At 38.2% G+C, this 21,256-nt stretch overlaps 1 protein-coding gene across 3 annotated transcripts in view; it reads right to left on the bottom strand.

Annotated features, from left to right (window-relative positions):
* Positions 1–21,256, bottom strand: part of DNAAF9 (dynein axonemal assembly factor 9) — a 161,667-nt gene that overhangs the window by 125,125 nt on the left and 15,286 nt on the right. For all 3 annotated transcript variants that reach the window (XM_074272830.1, XM_074272829.1, XM_074272828.1), the window contains exons 2-3: positions 17,927–18,006; positions 6,851–6,970 (exon numbers count right to left, since the gene is read on the bottom strand). In XM_074272830.1, coding sequence (XP_074128931.1) covers positions 6,851–6,970; positions 17,927–18,006 — 200 coding nt within the window. The remainder of the gene's footprint in view (positions 1–6,850; positions 6,971–17,926; positions 18,007–21,256) is intronic.

Consider the following 21,256-nt stretch of genomic DNA (forward strand, 5'->3'; position numbering starts at 1 on the left):
ACATGTAATAAATAAATGCATAATAAATGTTTGTTGAACTGAAAAATATAGCTTAGTTTTCTGCTGTCAATTGTCCTGTCTAGAACCAGGCCTGCAATCTGACTGCCAGGGGCCCAAGCATCAGGTTAATTGCAAGAAGGAAAACAAAGCAAGTAATTATGAAGGGGAAAAAAAAATATATGACAATCCTAGGAAAACAGCTCCCAGACAGGAGACGTCATTTGCTGTTGTTTTTGTGCCCACTGAGAAATTGTCCTACGGATTAGGGAGTTGGTGGCTCTGGTTCAGAGCAGCAAACTGGAGCAGTCAGGCCTAAACTCTTGACAGCCTTGGGAAGGTTTATAGCTTGACTCTGAGATCAGGAAAAGCTTGGAGGAAGGAAGCACAGTTTTTATGGGTAAAAATAATTTTCTATAAATGGAATCTTGGCATTTCTTTGGACTTCAGAAAAATAATCATGATTGGTTGGAATCAATTGATCAAAGCAATTATTATAGTACCAAAACAACAGGAAAGTAAGGGAATCATCTTTATTGCTACAATTTGTTCTGGCATACAAAATATTCATCAGATTCACAATTCAGTTCCCCATAATGTACACCTTCCCAAAAAGAATCAAGCAAAATGGCAAAAAAGGAAATATTGTGACCATTATCTAATATGTAACATTACACTATAGTAGTTTTCCATTTATTAAAAGGACTGGTGAAAATTATTTCTGTGCTGCTGTCTCCCATTCCTTAACAGTTAAGACTGTTCCTGAGCAGCCCACTTAGGGCTCCAAGGGGCAATTGAGCCTTTAGGAAAAACCATATCACTCATGTTAACTTATTTTTCTTTGATATCAATGGAGTCAGTTTTTGTTTTTCTTTCTTTCTCTAAGAGACAATCTTTTCTTTATATGTAACTGCTTCATTTCTTGAAGTTTTAGAGCCTGGTCTAAGCCTCAGCCTCTTAAGTGTGGATTGTGATCCTATTTGGGGTCTCATAACTGAATGTGGAGGTCACAAATTTATGATTTGTTATTATCAGTAAATGGTTGATTTGCATATCTATTTTATATACCTATATGCCTGGGGTCATGTAAAAAGTACTCTGGTGAAAAGGGGTTGTGAGTGGAAAAAGTTTAAGAGGCCCTGGAGACATCTAAAAGTTTATTTTGATAAATTCTCTGGAAAATAATCATCAAAGGGAGAGACAAGGTAAGATTATGGGGAAAACACAATGCATAATTTAGATGTGTCAATAAGTAGCAAATAAAGTAAAATCAAGCAACAATAAAAGAGAAATTTAATAAGTAAAAGAAAGTATGCTTTATAAATGAGTACCAGTAGGGGCCAATCTTTTAACCTGGCTATTACTGACATTTATATTTACCTTCATTTATATAGTTGCAATAACTGCATACTGCCTCTTTTGACTCTAATCTGCATCACTTTATACAAGTCTTTCCACATGTCTTTACATTCTTTATATTCTATTATTTCATATACTGCTACACTATAGTTTGCTCAGCCATTCCCCAATCCTTGGTGACAAAATTTATTTCCAATTTGTTTTTGTTTTTTTTTACATTATAAAAAGTGCTACTATAAATATTTTCACATAGTTAAAATGTTTTTTTTTTATCATCAATAACTGTGAGGTCAACCTATTTGGTTAATGGGAAGAAACAATTTTGTAACTTCTCTCGAATAATTTTAAATCATTCAACAAATAGTTGAACTAACACCTCTTCCAGCAGTAAATCTATTCAATTATCTTTCCACACTGTCACCAATATTGAATTTTTTTCATCTTTTACTATCTCTTCCAATGTAATTGGCTATGAAGGAAAAACTTAGAGCTGTTTTGAAATGTATTTCTCTAATTATTAATAATTTTAAATACTTAAACAGATAGCTATTAGGGGACCTCTCCCCTTTAAGGAACTATTTATTCATATCTTTAAATCAGTATTAAAAATTTTCCCTCAAGACCTGAGGTACCAGACTTTTAACAGAAATATCTTATGCAAAGAATTTTTCCCATCTAATATTTTACTTTATTTTATCTTTAATAATTCTATTTATGTAGGAGGGAAAGAAAGAGACTTTTTAAAGACACTGGATAACTTCAAATTCACAAGAATTTCACTACCCTTAAGAGTTTAACCCTCAACCCCTTACAATCTAGATTACACTCCCATAATTCTAATGAAATTTGGTCTCTCAAAGGTCACCAGTTAAGATGCCTTTGTGGGGAGGAGGCGAAGAAGAAGGGTCCTTAGCTTTTAACCTTCTGTAATATTTGATAATACAGAACAACCCTCCCCACCTTTTCCGGATATTTTTTCTTTGTGGCTTCAAAGGCACTATACTCTCCTTGTCTAAACATGTGCAAGGAATGAATTAATAACAGCATATCATTTATATAGAATTTTAAGGCTTATAAAATATTTTATATATATTATCTAATTTGAGTGCAAGTCACTTGACCTCTCTGAGCCCAAGTCATCACCTGTAAATGAAGACGTTGGACCAGCTCCCCTCCAAGGCCTCTCCAAGCTCTAAATCTAACTCCCTTGCGAAGGCAGGTAGCATCATGCAGCAGCATCCCTCTTTTTCAGAAGAGGAAGCTGTGGCTTAACTAGGTTAGGTCACTGACTAAGGTTACAAAGCTACTCAATATCAGAGTCAACATTTGAACCCAGGTCTTCTGATTCCAAGTCCATTATGAAACTCACCATACAACATGTTCTACAAATATCCAAGTCAGTCCAGTCTAATAAATTGAAGGATCAACTGAAAGGATGGAAACAAAATGCTCTCTACATATATAATTTCAAACAGTAAATAAATAAGACTGTCTGTTTATGGAAGGGAGGCTTAAGAAAACATCTCTAAAAGGAAGGCCTTTAAGCAATAGCCAAATATCCCTCTAAGGTCAGTTCCTTCAAGGACTAACAACTCCCATCTAGGTTGTACTTTAAAGTCCACTTCTCTTTCTCTTTTGATGCCTTATCTTTCTTCCAGTTCCTTAAGGTAGCTATTGTCTAAGAGTCTATCCATCCTTAGCCTCTTCTCTCCCTTGGCAGATACAAATGTACACATATTATCTATATCAAATCGTTTGCCTTCTCAAGGAAGGAAGATAGGTGGCAGGAAGGGAGAGAATTTGGAACTCAAAATTAAAAAAAAAAAAAAAAAAAAAAGAATGCTAAAATTTTTGCATTTAATTGGGAAAATATTTAAATATGGAAAAGACAGACAGTTCCAAACATATATCTTTAATTGCCTAAAAGACATTTCCATTTATTTGGCTCTCTGACACCTCAAAGGCAACATATCCAAATTTTTTTTCATCTTCCCTAAACATGATTCTCCTCCCTTCTAACTTCATGATCCCTGTTAAGAACATCCTCTCAGTCTCCTGATTTTAAGACACAAGTGTTATCTTTTAAGTCTTCTTTCTTCCTTATGTCAAGTTACAAAATTCTAACCATTCCTGCCTATTCAACCCCTATGTTTCTTGGAATCATTTCCCTTTTCTCAATTCTTATTATCCCAATATAGGCCTCTGCTATCACCAAGAATATTTTGTTGTCATTGCTGTTCAGTCATTTTCACTAGTTTTTGGCTCTCTGTCAAATGAGGAAACTAAGGCAGACAAGACTAAGTCATTTACCCAGGGAAACAACTAATAAGGGATATCTGAGGCCAGAATGATCTCAGGAAGATGAATGAGTCTTCCTGACTGCAGGCCTAGCACTCTATCTACTACTGCAGCTTAGCTGCCCTAAGCCTAGAAAACACAAGAGCATAAAAGGCCCTTATCTTTTTACTTTCTCTTCCCTCTAATTCACTCTTCATACTGTCATCATATTTCATCTCAAGAATTCTGTGTTTTAATCAGACTGACCTACTTTTTGTCCCTCTAAATTCCTGTACTTTCCAAATCTCCAAGCTTTTACTTATCGAGTTCAGTTTTTTTCAGTCTTTTCCAACTCTCTTTGACCCCATTTGGGGTTTTCTTGTCAAAGACACTAGAGTGGTTTGCTATTTTCTTCTCCAGCTCATTTTACAGATGAGGAAACTGAGGCAAACAGGGTGAAGTGACTTGTCCAGTATCATATAGCTAGCAAGTATCTGAAATTAAACTTGAACTCAGGAAGAGGAATAATTCTTCCTGACTCTAGGCCCAACTCTATTCACTTTGACTCCTAGCTGTTGATACTGTTCTCTTCCTGAAATACTCATTCCTTCTCTCTCCTTCTACTGAATTCCCATCCATTTTCCACAGCCCAACTCATATAAAATCTCCTTCAGGAAGCCTCCTCTCAAACTCTGCCAGGAATTACCCTCCTCTTTGGATCTCACTTAGAACTGTTTTGGGCCACTACAATGCTGTAAAGTTAAAGTTCATGACACTGTGTATTATAGTTCTATAATGATGTCTCTACAAGTACCACAATGACTAAGGCAACCCATTTTCTAAATGTGTGTCTCTCTTAATACCTATAGAATTGAGCTGGCCTAAAGGAAAAAGATGTAGGATTGCAACACTGTAAAAATAATAAAGCCTCTTGAGAGAAATCAAGAACAAATTCCTTAAAGGTAATTTCAAAAAAGCTACAGCTTCCAACCTGGTTAATAGGTACCTTGTACTCTTGGATATTGTACTCATTAGCAAGGATCTTCTTCTGAGGTAGCTGATGGTTGCTATAGTAGCAAAAGTAAGTTTTATTCTATAATTTGGCTTAACCCAACAAATACTACTTGAGCACTTTTTTGTTTGCAAGCTCCTGCATTTAGCATCACTGGGCCAAGGGTCCTTCTTCCCATGGGAGTTATGGCCTAGTGAGGGAACTGGAATTTATACAAAAAGAGAAAGCTATAAATTATAATACATACATATAACAAACTGAGATTATGGAGCTGGAGAAGAGGTTGCTTTTTACTGCAAGATCTGGGAAAGATTTTTGCAAGTGACAGAATTTGAGCTAAATTCTGAAAGTTGATTCTTTTGACAGGCCCGAGGAATGATTTAGTTCAGTCAGTGCCTTCTGATTCCTAAGGTGTGCTGGTTTAGCTTGAGCCCTTTGGAACAAAAAGATCAGGTAGGGCTGCATTTCATTCAGAAAGAAAAAAAGCCAGAAAGCTCCCCTGGAATGTATGTTAAGAGTCACATGGAGGCTCTGGGAGGAGGGAAAGGGTGCACTTCTCACGTCTGTAGCCAGGCTACAGGTGGGAGTTGGTTGCATGTAATGTTAGGAGCAATGATTAGGCTAAGTGGAAAGGCAACTTAAAAAGCATAAACAATACAAAATCTTGGACTGTGCTTGGATTAAAAAGATCCCACTCACTGAAATTATTCTAAATCACCTATTATATATCCTAAGGATTTCCTACAGCAGTAGTCCTATAGCTTCAGAAATTTAAACCAAGTGGAACTAATCAGGGCAAGCCTCAGTTTGTCCAGAATAGCCCAAGAATGGGATGTCAATAAAGACAAAATATTACATTGGTTTCATTATTTTTTCCATAGTGTGGCTTGTCTTGAGCAGCACTTACATATTTAATGAATTCTCTATCACTACCTATAGGAGCTCAAACAAAAATGACTTGTCCAATCATCCTTTAGATAAGTACAGATCGTAGGAGAGGGATTTTTTAAAAATTAAGATTAAATTAGGGGATTTAAAACTAGATTCTGCTTTAGATTTTTAAAAAAATAAAACTGATGAATTTCATTGTTCTCCCATTTGTATTTTCTCACTCATTCAAAGGAACTATGAAATGAAGCTAGAGACTATCTGTGGAGAACTTTGACCCTTCAGGAGATGTCTCATCCCCAGACTAAGCATCAAGTCTATTTCCATGTCAGATGTTTCCTTTCATTTTACTTCCCCAAAGTCCAAAGCACCAGCAGCCCTCTTGCTCTGTGTTTATCTGCCTTTCCCTGTGGCTCCTGCTCCATCTGGCAAAGAAATCGTCCCCAGGCAACAGCCTGAAGCACCACAAACACAGGACACTGAAGAGAGGCCAGGCAGGAAAGGAGAAAGCCGATATCGCCCTGGATTGCGTGTTCCCTAACAAAAGTGGTACAGAAAACCATCTCCAGAGGCACTGCCGTCAGAGGGAAACTTTACCCCTACGCTGAGGTTCAAGGTCAAGTCCTTCCCGTAAGGAGAGTTCTCTCAGGGTTATCTTATAAGCACAAGTGGGAAGACAAGTTTGCACAGGAAAGCAGCCATCACACAGACTTGCAAGACAGCCTGAGAGAAGATTCTCTCCCAGCAGGTCTCGTTGCCTCCACTGGTAGGACGTAAACACCCACAGGAGTGCAGAAGTGGTTCATAATTAAAAAGAAGCCAGGACCTGAGAAGGGCATTTGGAACCACTAATTGATGTTTATTCTTTCCACTAAAGTTTCTTTATTCCCCAAGAGGTATGTTGTGGCCATTCTCAGTACTATCCAGCAAGTGGACAGGAGACAGAAAGTGGAGAATGATGCTTGCAGCATCAGCAACAAATAGGAGCATGACTACCATTAATTAAAAAAAAAAAAAAAAGCAGTCTGTGATTTAGAGTAGTGCTTTTTTTTTTAATTGTCTAAAAAAGAGATAATGAAAATAAAAAATTTTATAGAAATAAAAACTTCTTGGGGCAGCTGGGTGATACAGTGGATAGAGTACCAGCCCTGAAGTCAGGAGGACCTGAGTTCAAATATGGAGTCAGACACTTAACACTTCCTGGTTGTGTGACCCTGGGCAAGTCACTTAACTTCAATTGCCTCAGCCCCCCCTCCACCCCCAAAAAAGGAAATAAAAACTTCTTTTTCTTCAAAAATGGATATACCACAGACTTACCATCTAGGGCTTCTTCAGAAAACCCCGATCTCTCAGTGTCACTGATACTTTGGTTGTACAAACCAAAGAGAAGGTAATTTGCCAGCTCCTTGCAGCCTTCATTGTATCTGCTGTCAATTCCTAAAAGGGAAAGAAGTCTATGAGCAGTTGCACTATTGAACACCAAGGGAAACAAGAGGCCCTAGTGAATTGCTGTCATTCAGCATTGCCTTGTGTATACAGTACCAGCAAAGTGACAAAGACCTATAAAAAGCTACACTGGAGACCAATTTTAGACCTAGGGAGCCAAGCTGAGCCAATCTTGCTGAAAGAGCAGGAATTCTCGGCATAAAGCCCCTTCAATTGGAGCTGAAAGCCTCCTTTTAGTGAATGCTAGGAGATCCTGTCTCTTCCTCCAACGCGCCTAATTTCACAATATATATTACTGAGATTGACTTCTGCCATGACAACCTGAATGCCTATAGAAACTTGGAGAGATTCTCAAGGAGGTCAGGAATAGGGTTGGGAAGGACCACTAAGGGTTCTGTGGGAAGAGCTCTGGGAGTTGTGGGAACAACAAGAAATAGGCACTCCAAAGTTTTATCAAGATGAGAGGGATGAGATTAAGCGAGGAGGCCTGGAGCAAGGAAGGATGCCAGAAAGACTGGCCCGTGATGACTGCTTCCAGCAATTACTTCACCACTTGTCCAACCTCACGATCCCCGTCTGGGCCTGACTCATCCCCACCACGGCCCCAAACAGTCACACACACACTTTCTCAGACCCATATACACACACACCTCAGTCTGGGAGAGCAGGTGGGAGAGAAAAGCCAAGGCTGTGACTAACCGGAGTAAGGGGGATTATAGGGGGATGGATGAGGGGAAGGAGGGAGGGTCAGCAGCAGAGCTGACACAGCCAGAGGGGACTTGGCCAGGGAGCAGAGAAAGGCCATCAGAAAGGCGGGGGAGCCCAGTGGGAACTCCAATCGGCTCTTAGAGAGTCTACATGGCTCAAGGCCAAAGGCAGCAACAAGTAGGATCTTGAGGAGGCCTGGGCTAGATTGCTTTTATAGCCCGCAGTAGGACCACACAAATGGAACAGGTTCTGGGAGAAAAGCACAGAGGGCACCCACAGTTTCCATACAAGATGGGTCCTTGGGATAATGTGGTGGTAAATCAGGTTCCAAACGAGATTATCCAAGGCTGAAAGAGCCAGCATTCGTGGAGGGAGGAGATGTGGTTGAAGAGAAAGGCTCAAGAGAGGGTCAGGATGTAACAAGCTAATTGGGCTTAGCCAGGTAAAAGACTAACAAAGGATCCTGTTCTGTTCAATCAATAAGTTCCATAATCTATGATATCTAAACACCAAAAGCTGCAATGGGAAAAGGATTGGAGGGGCAACTATTGTCAATTTGGCTAGAAAAATAGATTAACAAGAGTCTAAGGAATTTATGATTAACTGAGAAACCAGAATATTCCATAATTCAAACAGCTTTGTATGTCAGAGTATTTCATTAAGTCTTGTATTTGCCTGATAAATAAGGAAAACACCTTGGGTGTTTATTAACTTCACTACTCACATTCCTAACATGCACAGTAGGGTCTGCAATGTTGGCATTCTGAAGAGTAGGAAAAATACTTTTGACTAAGAGGAGTAGCCTTATACTCACACTTGTCATTTGTGCATATAAAAAGGGTGATTGAAAGTCATTTACTATGGCCTGTTTGTCCATTTTTGTCTGAAGAGTCATGAAGTGACAGAATATTCCATAATAGTGAATAGGGTATCTGGTTCCTAAGTAAATGCAAAGCAAAGGAAGCCCTGTTACAATAGTCAGCTCCTGAATCGACTTAGTTGACTTGTTCATGAGCTTTCTGCATGAAGAAATTAGACTACCATTCCCAGCAAAGACTAAAACATTCTGTAAGCCAAGATAGCAAACGTGCACAACTAGATAACATGTATATGGAATAAGTGCAAACATGCAGAATTTAAACAAGCCTCAGATGCTCTTTTATCTGTCCCCCTAACGGTTTCCCAATTATTAAGTGCTCTGCTCCTATCTTGAGAATCTCAAAAATTCGGATAAAAGTGCCAATGATTCCTTAATGAAATACACATCCTAAAATGCCCAGCAGAACCACAGAGTGGGTGAAATCAAATGATGTTGTACTTTCCCGCCTAAGAATGGCCAGACGCTGCCTTTTGGTTTTCTCTGGGCCTGTAGCCCATGACCCCATGCTCCTGACCACCATTCCCAAAGTTCCATAATTGTGGTAGTCCTTTCTGATGGCCTCCCTTTTCCACCCAACAAAAGCTCCTTGGGGCTACAGCTCTGCCCCATTCTCCCCTCTCATCCTATCTCACACCATGACACCACCATACTAGGTTATTCTCAGCATTGTCACCTTTTCCCAAAACTGTTTTTGCCCCAACAGAAAAGATTTCTACTTGGGGTTCTGATGCCTTCATATTTTATTAACCAGGCAGAGACCTGTTCTTTCTCAGACAAGCTAACAGATCATAGCCTGAATCTGATCTCTCAAAGGCAAGTTTAAAAATAGGGTTAACTGCTTTGTGCTTCCTTCCAGCTAATATGTTCTTATATGAACTTTCCTAACAAAGTAATCCTATGACCTAATTCTTTTGCTTAAGACTATATGATTATACAGTAGCTCAGAAGTGAGCTCAAGACATTCTTTAAACCAGAAGGAACCTATCTACAGACACATGAGCTGCCTCTGGGATCCAAGGATCTGTGAAAACAGAGCATTTCTATCAAATCCCTCAGAATATGCAAAGTGTGATGAGAGCCAAAAAAGTTGCATCAACATAAATAACATTCTTGGCATGTCCAGAATCTGATGACATTTTCTTCACTAACACAGAGATGACTTCCCATGGTAACCATGGAAATAACCTACAAAATGAATTCTTTAGGGGATATTTTAAGTTTGAGGTGCTGACAGACATCCAAGAGAAGATATCCAGCAGATGGCCAATTTTTGAGTGGAGTTCAAAAGGATAAGGGCTAGATATATAAATTTAGGAGCCATCTGCAAAGTTTATTCTTAAACCCATAGAAGCTGATATCTCCAAAAAGAGTTATAAAGAAAGAGGGACCATGACAAAGCCTTGAAGAATCTCTACATATATACAAAAAAGAAATTATATATAAGGGATCTTTAAAAATATTTAGAAATAACCATCATATCACAGCAACCAATCAACTAGTAAGTATTTACTAGGCATTGTATTAAATATTATGGACACACACACACAGTGGCTACGAAAATCAGTAAAGATTTAATGTAGAAGGTGGCATTTGATTAATATTTTAAAGAAAGCCAGGATATTTGCTAGAACCAAGGAGCCACAAGTTATGAATCATTATAGGTATTTGACTTTACATTTTTCCTTTTATAAACTTGATCACTGTAAATGTAATAGCACTATAAATTTGATCATTCAGATTGTAAGCTGATCAAAATTGAAATTATAGTAGAAACTTAAAATTTTAAAAAGATTTTCTGTGGGAAGGAAAAAAGAAAAAGTGGCTGTCTTAAAACAAATCATCAAAATGAGACTTGAATGGGTACTTTTGCTTTTGAAAAATGGAATTACTTGGAACTATGCCCAAAAAGTTGTCAAACTGTGCATACCCTTTGACCCAGCATTGCTGTTATTGGGATTATATCCCAAAGAAATACTAAAGAGTGGAAAGGGACCTGTATGTGCCAAAATGTTTGTGGCAGCCCTTTTTGTAGTGGCTAGAAACTGGAAGTTGAATGGATGTCCATCAATTGGAGAATGGTTGGGTAAATTGTGGTATATGAAGGTTATGGAATATTATTGCTCTGTAAGAAATGACCAGCAGGAGGAATACAGAGAGGCTTGGAGAGACTTAAATCAACTGATGCTGAGTGAAATGAATAGAACCAGGAGATCATTATACACTTCAACAACAATACTGTATGAGGATGTATTCTGATGGAAGTGGAAATCTTCAACACAAAGAAGATCCAACTCACTTCCAGTTGATCAATGATGGACAGAAATAACTACACCCAGAGAAGGAACACTGGGAAGCGAATGTAAATTGTTAGCACTACTGTCTATCTACCCAGGTTACTTATACCTTCGGAAGCTAATAATTAATGTGCAACAAGAAAATGGTATTTACACACATATACTGTATCTAGGTTATATTGTAACACATGTAAAATGTATGGGATTACCTGCCATCGGGGGGAGGGAGTGGAGGGAGGGAGGGGATAATTTGGAAAAATGAATAAAAAAAAATGGAATTACTTTTATTAGCAAAAAACTATAATTATAATTTAGAAGGTATACCATTTGTACATATATCTATAAAATATATATACTGTAAATATTTTCTATTTTTGAAAGGACTTTATCTCAACTATATGAAAGTATATGAATTTATCTCAAGTATATGAAATAATCTACTAATAACATAATATCTAGGCATGGGGAAAAAAAGCTGAATTTTTTAAAAAAAGAACTTCTGGGCCGCACTAAACTTTTAGAATATCAACAAACTTCACCTGCAATAATAGGAAATCTGAAAAAGCTTTTCCCAGGGATCAAAGGATTTAAAGGAGCATTGCTTTAGAGTTAGAAAAGTCTACACAAATCATCTAGGGTAGTCTCCTCACTTTGAAGATTAGGAAACTGAGGCAAAGAAGTGATCAAGCTTGTCTAAGGTTACACAGCAGAGTTGGAATCTAGCCTAGTTCTGCTAACTTCAAACCCTGTGTTCTTTCCTTTGTGCTGTCTGTCAGGGGCCTATGCTTGAGACCTGACACACTTAAAGTAAGAATCATTGCCTTGGCCAAAAGATATCATTTATCCCACCCCAACATTAGAGATATAACCTGCCCAGAGTCACACTGGATGTCACAAAAAGACATGAATCCAGTTCTACTGACTCAAAATTTAGTGACTTGTATACCCCATCTATAGGTGCCACAAAGTCAAATTTGTTAACAGGAACCAGATCAGCCTCCAGATAATCTCCTATGGTCCACACTAGGAACTGGATAATGAGAATAAAAAAGTAATGTTGGTAGATATTTTAGAAACAGAAGTTAATGATCCTTGTGTCCTAAATGAAGGAATAGTTATTTAACACCACTGATCTACATTATTCAGAAGCTTGAAGATGACTATGGGAAATATGGTCAATTCTTAATGTACTTAGTTGTAACCCCTCCACCTGTATGAAGAATCACTTTGCTTTTTCTCCAGTGGAATGTTTGACCCAATCACTGGAATATTTCATAGATTGACAGTTAAGGTTATAACCCATCTCTGGTAATGGTGGAAATAAGGCAAAGATCGGCTGAAGGTCCTAAAGGAAAGATCTGGATGATCATATAGTTAGAGAAGGACTTTATGGTACTCTGCGTTCCAGTGATATTGATTTCTTTGATGTTTTCTGCATGAAACACGCCACTTCCCAGTTTCATTTATTTTCACCAGATATGCCCCAAGCTTAGAATTCTCTCCCTCTTAATCTCCATTTTCTGGCTTTCTGGTTCCTTCAAGTATTAGCTAAAATCCCACCTTCTACAAGATGTCTTTGATGATTACCTCTTAATGCTAGTGCCTTTTCTCTTACCCTACACAATTTTTGGGTACACAATTATTTTCATATTATTTTCTCCTTAGACTGTGAGCTCCGTAAGGAAGGGGATATTTTTTGCTTTTCTTATAGCTTAGCCAAGTGCCTGCCCATAGTAGGTGTTAACTAGCTGCTTGTAGACTTGATCCAACCTCCATATCTTACAGATGAGGAATTAAAGCCAATAGAAATTAAATGGTTTTTACCCAGTTATCACACAGCTAGGAAATGTTTTTGAGATTCCTGTTTCCCAAGTCCAGAATTCTAGCCACCACACTATGCTACCTTCCAGAAGAAATATTTTCTGCTGATAAGGACACTGCCTCTCTAAAGGTATTTACAAAGGCCTAAGAGGCTCATTGTACAGAAGGATTTGAAGCTATCTAGAGGGGAAAGGATCTAAATGATTCAGAAGACTCCATGTAGTTCTAGAATTCTTTGGCCTTTGGTCAGCAACATCTCTATCTCGTGGACTGTGTACCCTTAGTTTCTAGATTCCAGTAAACAACATCAGAATATTATTGGCTTTCAGGCTTTAAAATACTCATATCTCTTCAATCATGAGATGAGGTTCCATCTCTTTTCATTTTCCTTTTTCCTCCCACTACTTTCCTTAGTTCTTCCAACTTCACTCAAAAACAATGTCCATGTATACATATATTTTATTTAATTTATACTTTAATATATGTAAAATGTATTGGTCAATCTGTATCAAATTACTTGCCTTCACAAGGAGAAGAGAAAACAGGGAAGGAGAGAACTGGGAATTCAAAAATTTTTAAAGTGAATGCTAGATTTTTTCCTTTTACAAATAATTAGGAAAAAAATTAAATTCAAATCAAACTTAAAAAGCTAGCTAGATGGCACAGTGAATAGAGCACCAATCCTGAAACCAGGAAGGACCTGAGTTCAAATTTGATCTCAGATACAACACTTCCTAGCTGTGTGATCCTGAGCAAGTCATTTAACTCCAATTGCCTGGGGAGAGGGGAAGCTGGAAAGAGAATAAATAAAGAAATTAGAAAATAAAATTTTACTTAAGAAATGGCCTCCCCCAAAACCAGAATGGATCAAGCATATATTCAATGACTCCATGAAACAGCAAGAAATATTAAAATAAAATCCAAACATGGGGCGGGGGAAAGAAAATTAAAGATAACTGATATCTGGAAACTTGGGCAAGAATGGATAATTTAAGAATCATTGGATTTCTTCTTTAAAAAAAAAAACACAAACAAACTTTGGACGATATATTTCAAGATATTTCAAGAAATATCACTGAAAATGACTCAAAGAGTTTTTAGAACCAGAGCGCAAAGCAAGATAGAATCTCTTGAGTGTCACAGCAAAAATCCAGAGCTGTCAAAAAAAAAAAAAATATTGTAATCATCCAAAAAGAAAAGTTTGAGTACAAAGGATTTACTTTGCCTTGGGACAGAACTGTGGAGGAGAGGAGATCCCTAATATAGGGATTCCTCAATGAAAGAATTCTTTTTTGTCTTGCAGAGAGGATCCATTGGAGGTAGACCAGCAGGTGCACTACATGCTTGCTATAACTATACTCCTTTTGTCACACCAAGAAATAAACTTGACAAAAATGGTCATTAAGAATAATACCAACATCAGCAGCCAAAGTAGAAGAGTGGCTGTTGCTGATAAATGTACAAGGGACAACCAGGTCCTGGGAGCCCAAGACTTCCTCTGTGGGATTCCTGGAGACTTACTCCAGCCCCCTCCCAACATCATCCTATTGCAGGAGTCAGAGCCACAGTGAGTAGGCCGAGGGTGGGACGCAGAAGGCCCTGCAATGCGCTTCCCCTTCTGCAGGTGATTGCCCTCAGTCTCCGCAGGGCCAGCGGAAGCAGCACTACCTGCCAGGGCACCATCTACCTTCTTCTGGGCAGTAGTCACAGCACAGATCAGCCGGAGTCATTCTCCAAAGCTGTCATGGATGACCTTGCCAAGAAGCATCCCTGACAATCTTGGGTCCTTTCAATGGGCATACTTCAGAAGCTCAGAGCCACACCCCACCAAAAACTTAAGTGTTCAGCTTATGACAGAGACACTGCCCATGGAAAAACTGCTTAACCCAAGAAGGAGGTTGAAAATGGTTTGTGATGAAATAGCTATGTTCCCCACATTGTGTCCCAGGGTCACGGGGCTGCTAGCTGATTTCAAGTTATCTTAGAAGCAGAGACCGTGATTAGAAGCTCAAACACTTCCATAGTGCAACTGCCTTCTTTTCTTTTGTCTTCTCTGAACTTCAAGAAGCTGATAAGGTCTAGAACAAGTTAGCATGAGCCACCGGTGCAGCTTGACTTAAGTGGAAATGATCCAGCTCTTTCCTGCTCACTGCCCGAACCAACACTTGGCTTCCATCAGTTCCCCAGACATAGATTCATACTGTTCCCTGGTTACACAGTGAGTACTAAAGAGGCTTTCATGATTTACACTGCCTGTAAGTCTCCTGGAGGTACTGCTACAGTCTACCCTAGGAAGAATGACTTTTGGAGACAAGCAAGCAGATGGTGCTAACTGAATAGGAAAGAGTCACTGGTGCTCAGAGGTGGGAGACAAATGTGAGGAGACAATGGGAAAGGAGGGGAGAGACTATGTATGAAGTTGAGAGGAGAGAGAAAAGATGGAAGGCACTGTCAGCAAGTGAATTAGCCCGGATCTATCCTCTAGCTAAGAACACTGAGCATGTAGAGCTTCATTTCTATTCAAATCACACATCATTAATTCGATCCATGTTCATCTTTATACTTCTACAGTTATAACAATACAACAGACACAGACAGCTCTGAATTACAATCAAATCCATGAAATCCTTGAAAACCAACTTGCCTTTCTGGGGGAAAAGAAATCAGAAGTAAAGAACAACAATCTAGAGAGAACACAAGCAAAAATTCCTCCCAATGTACATTTAGCTAAGTGCCAGCTCTCAACCAAAATCTTTCACTGCAAAATTTATAAGGAGAATTTACATTTTGAAAGTCAATGAGGAGGGAAGACATTAACATTTTCTCTGACAATGAGCAAATTCCTAGAAAGAGATTTATATAATTTACAGGAGACACTACCTCCCTAGAAATTAAATCAATCACACTACTTCATGAGCACATTTAACAGAGTTAGAGCACAGGATTAAGTTATAAAATTTCTGATTAATAAGCATCATTTATTTGGTGCATAAAATATATTTCTAGCTACATAATTAGTCATTTATATCCATTTCAATTGCTTGAGATAAGCAAACAACTAATATAAATAATAGGGACTTTGCAAAAGGAAGCCTAAATAAACCCAAGCAGCTTCTCAACAACAGTTAAACCTTTAGGACTAGAGAAAGTAGTCATGTTAAAGTAAAACAAAAGCCAAAAAGAACTGCTTTGGGGGAACATCAAACATTTTTATTAAGAAGCATAATCTTTCTTTTTTCTTTCTCTACACACCTCAATATTTGGGGGAAGGAAGACAAAGACTGGGTTTTCAAGTAACCACACTTCATATAGCATCTTCCAACATTTTCCTGTTCTGTACTTTCCCTTTTTTCCCCCCATAACTTCTAAATAAACTATATTATGCTTTTATATGGTTTTAAGCACTTGTGATATTGAGAGAGGTCTTTGATAAGCCTGATACATCTTAATTCAAGGCCAAGACTTCTATCCATATCGTTCAACTCTGCTTCCTATTACTTTTTCCACAGTTGGGAAACGTAATTTTACATGCCTAGTGCCCCAGAGCTAACAATAGGTGATTCAATCTAGAGGTCATTCTCTAATCACTATTGTGAAGCTGTGTTATTTATTTGGGAGTATTGAAAGGAGCACTGACATTAAACTAGTGAATATGATTCTTTCATGTGAAAGTGGGAAAAATATCTCACCACCATTCCACTCAACACCTCTGCTGCTTTTAACATTCTTGTCCACTTCCCACTCCCATTGAATACTCTCTCCTTCGATTTCTATGATGTTGTTCTTTCCTGAATCTCCTATATCTCCTTTTGCTAAATTATTTCTATCCCTTATTTGCTTGCTTGGGTATATGCTAAGCCTCCATTCCAGGATTTCCCTTGTTTCTCCATACTTTCTCCCTTGAGAGAAATTTAATCTCTTAGATTAAATTACTATTTTCTACACAGATGCTTTCTTAGTATTACTTTTACACATCTTATGTATTACCATATATATATATATTACATATTTTTCCCTAAACATCAATTTTGCACTGTCACTTACCTGCCTTCTAAGCATCTCCAACTAAGAATCTCATTGGTAAATATCTAGAACTTGACAAGTATAAAACCAAACTCATCATTTTATCCCCTAAACTTAACCCTTCTCTGAATTTCCTTTTCTTCTGAAGGTCCCAGTATGTTTCCAAAAATCCAGGTTTACAACCTTGACGTTACTCTTGACTTCCCCAATTCCATTCAATTTTCAAATTCAGAGCACTTTAACTCCTTCCATACCATCTGTTCAACTCATCCCTAAGTCTCTACTCAGTTTAGACCATATTTGCCTCTTCTCTCAACTATTGTAATAGCCTTCTAATTGCCCTCCTTGGTTCTAGGTTTTTCTTCTTTCTAGTCCAACTTCACTGCTGCCAAAATAATTAAGGCACTAGTTTGATCCCTTTCTTTCACTTGTTTAGTAGTCTTTTTTTTAGTAGTGCTTTTAAGCTAAAACACCAACTCCTCATCCTGACAGTTTACTGTCTCCACAATACAGTTCCAATCTATCGTTCCAGTTTTATTTCTCATCACTCCATTTCATGTACACACATTTCATGCAGAATAGACAACCATTCCTTAAATCTAGCAATCTATCTTAGAAATCCACATCTTTAATAAATGCATTCCTTGTTCATCTCTACCTCTCAGAATCCTCATCTTCCTTCAAAATAAGGCACAACTTAGATGCTGCAACCTACTCTGTTCTATCCATGTCCAAGTTGTCATGCTCTTTCCCTGCCCAAATCATCTTAAATTATATAATTTAACATAATAAATCTATACATATATTTCTAGATAAAGAGATAAATGTCTTCCCCTATATAAAGTAAGCTTCTTAAAAAAAGGTATTCTCTTCTTTCATGCTTAGTATAATATCTGGTACATAGTAAGAACTGAGTGTTTGTTTAGTTAAAATAGAATTGAGCCACCAGATCAAATGAATCTCCTCCGATTCTTAGGAGAGTCAGGTAGTAAAAGAAACATAGCACTTGCCATCTAGGGGAGGGGTGGAAGGAAGGAGGGGAAAATTTGAGCACAAGGTTTTGCAAAGGTCAATGTTGAGAAATTATCTTATGCATATGTTTTGAAAATAAAAAGCTTTAATAAAAATAAATTAAATTAAAAAAAAATAAACTTAGCAACACTCAACAGAAAACCAAGATGTTTCCACCCCTTTTGCTTTCTGATTCTTAAAAGTACTAACCTAAAATGCAGAGAATGCCATCCGGCTGAGACTTGCTGCTTTGAGTCAGGATGCTTTGAATTTGGCGAAGTCGACTGCAACTACAAAAAAAAAAAAAAAAAAAAGTGCATTCAATGATACTGGACCATGATGAGTACGATGACATATATTCAAGTCCTCAGTCAAATAACTTAAGATGTTACACTTGAAAAGGGATACAAAGACATTGCAAAATGCAGAAAAATCAAAAATTCTAAAAGGGATAAACTATAGCTTATTTAATTATTATTTTTATTATTATAACCAGACTTTTTTGTAGTGTATAGAAAAAGAGGCACACTGATACACTATTGGCAGAGCTGTGAATTCAACCTATCCAAAAAGTGAATAAAATGTTCACATTCTTTTCCCCAAAAATCCCATTATTCGGTGCCAAGTTGTGAAAGGCTTTATTCAGTCAGTCAATATGTATTTATAAGTATTTATTAGTTGCTTATATGTATCCGATACTGTATGTGCTGGAAATATATAGAAAGGCCTTCAAGGAGTTCACAATCTATATGGCAATAGAGAAGAAATGATATTTAAAACCTTAAACAGTATAACTACTCAAATAATAAGCATTTGCTACTTTTTTTTTCCTTCAGAAATAGTAATCATCCTCAAAACTATTCTTTTAAACCTGGCTAACCATAAGCCTGAATCATCTGGTTTTTTTCTCAAGAGTACAGAGAATTTAAACATGTAATTTCCAGTTAAGATAAATCTAGCAAATGAAAGCCAGTTTCATCAATTTGCACCAACGAGGTTTCCATATAATCAGCCCAAGATTTCCTTTCTAATTCTGTTTTCATGAAAAACAAACCAAATTTTCTATCAGAATAGTTAAGGGAAAGGTGATCATTGTCCCATTTCCCCACAAGTAATAAAACTTGAAGTAGATCCTCCTGTTACTTGGAAGAAATGAAGCAGCCCCAGAAAAGGAGAAGAAATTTATCCAACTTTCCTTCTCTTCAGTTCAGAAGACTTAAGCTGTTTGGAGGTGGGGGGAAATAAAACTTGTTCATTTGTCTATGAAAATCTCCTAAATCATCTAAGAGAAGATTCTGATTGTTGCACCATCCTTAACACACAAAACAGCTCACACCAAAAAGTGCACTGGAGACAGCCAAATGAAGAGGTACAAATTAAGTCAGTCCCTTTGGGCAGCTTGGCTTATAGGCTTATGCCTCTGAACTTCATCTCCCGGAGAAAAGAAAACATCAAGAGAGAAGAGAAAGAATCCTAAGGAGCAGGCATGCCTTCTGGTTTCCTCAGATCTCTAAGGCATAAAGACTGACTCAGCAAGCCTCACTGTGCTGGCCATATTTGAGCAAGTGAAGCATTCAGCAGCAGCCAGAGCATCTTGGCCCACCAGCCTACTGGGAGGGCTTGGGGTAGGGAAGGGGGAGGGGAGGGGCAGGGACCGTTAGCTTATAAACTTTTTGGTTCTCCTGAAGAGCCATGTGACCAAAAGGATCGTGAGCTCAAGGAAGCCGCTTCCCTTCTTGGTGGGAAGCCAGAAATATAGAGAGGGGACTAGCGAACAGTCACTCTTCTTTCCTCCTCTCTGACAGATGAATTCAGAGCAAGGACCAGAAATTTAGGAAACATCTCCCACAACAAGGACAGCCTCTTTCTGGAGCAAGACCTTGGGCCATTTGGAATCTCCCTCTCTCTTGTCAGACAAAGGAAGCTAACGTCATTCGTTGGCAAAAGCCTCTTCCTCTGTTTCTCTTCCATCTGTCCCAACTATGCTTAACTTGCCATTTAAGCTGGTTAAAATGGAGGAAAGGAGCTTAATCTGTAGCCAGAACCCTAACCGCCTTGGTAACAAATGACAAGGTGGTTAGGAAGAAAGAATTTTGTGAACCTGAATGCACTTGAGAAATCTGAGATAATACTAATTATAATAGACTGGCATCTGGTTTAAATTGAAGTTCACAGTAAAAGCTTCATGAAACAAGCAGACTAAAACCAAGCTCCTTTCTACCCGAGTTTTCCTAACAATTTTGGAGCAGTCTATCTTTACTTACTATTATGGCACATTTCTAAATAATCTGGGACTGTCTTGTTGAGCTGAGTTACCTCTTCCAAATGGAAGACTTCTTTTACTCTTTATTTCTGGCATATATTCTCCTATGTACATGTCCTCCGATTTCAATTTAGATCTATTTATTATCAATTTAGATTGAACGGGTTTATGTGCTAAAAATAAATTTTAAAACAGATGGATGGATAGAGACAGAGGTATATGGATATATAAAACATTAAGATTTGCCGAGTGTTTTTCTCACTACAGGCTAATGAGGGGGATAGGTCTGGTATTCTCATCTGTCCTTGGTAAGTGAGACTCCTAAATCTAAGTTAGGTCTTGACTCTTGCTGCTCATCACATCCTCCTCTCTCTCTCTCTCTCTCTTTGTATTTATCTGGGCACAAGGATGCCCAGAAAGAAAATCTAGAGTTTCCTCATCTGTAAAATGAGGAGTGACTTGAAGGTGCCATCAAAACTTAATTTGTGAGCCAAGAAGCATAAGACAAGGACCACAAACAGTAACTGATTCTTCCATTCTGGTCAGAAGGCAAAAGAAGCATCCAAGAGGAGCTATATTCCTTTCCCAAAGCTGTGTTTTATACTCTATTTTAAAAGGAGCCTTACTAGCTTCTCCTGCCATGAGTTTCAAGTCCTATCGCTAGTCTGGAGGAGTGCAGGTGGGGGTCAGAAAAGCCCTTGTCCTTGTGGGTATCTGATGCTACTCCACAACTGATATCCACTCACCCACTAGGTCCCTCAATAAATGCTTGCTAGCTGGCTGTCAGTTGCCAAGAAAAACACAAGAACCTTTGTAATTTGGTGAAAAGAAAGCTACAGCCTATAAGCAGAGCACAGCATCGCAAAGCCCTTCGTAATCAATGCCTGTGAACAAGGACCAACAAGGCAGTCAATTGTGAAGGGCACCGTCCTGACAACAAGGAGTGGGGGAAGGCCCCAAGAGCCCAAGTTCCCTTGGGTGCCAGCCTCAATCACCTCCTACAGATAGCATTACCAGCAGACAGGGAGGTTAAGTCTAGGATCCAGTCTTTTCAAAACTCTAAAACCTAGAGAGAGCTAAAACAGATACATAAACTATGAGTCACTCCCCAGAAAGAGTCAGAGGATATGAACAGTTTCTAAAAGATGAAATACAAACTGTCAAGCACCATAATGGAAAAAAAAAAATCTCAAATCACTAGCCATCTGATGGCAAAGGCAGTAAAAAACAAAAATAGGAAATGTTGAAGGGGATGTCAAAAGATAGGCATACTAATA

This window comes from Sminthopsis crassicaudata, chromosome 6, assembly GCF_048593235.1.
Source record: "Sminthopsis crassicaudata isolate SCR6 chromosome 6, ASM4859323v1, whole genome shotgun sequence".
In the NCBI taxonomy this organism is placed as follows: domain Eukaryota; kingdom Metazoa; phylum Chordata; class Mammalia; order Dasyuromorphia; family Dasyuridae; genus Sminthopsis; species Sminthopsis crassicaudata.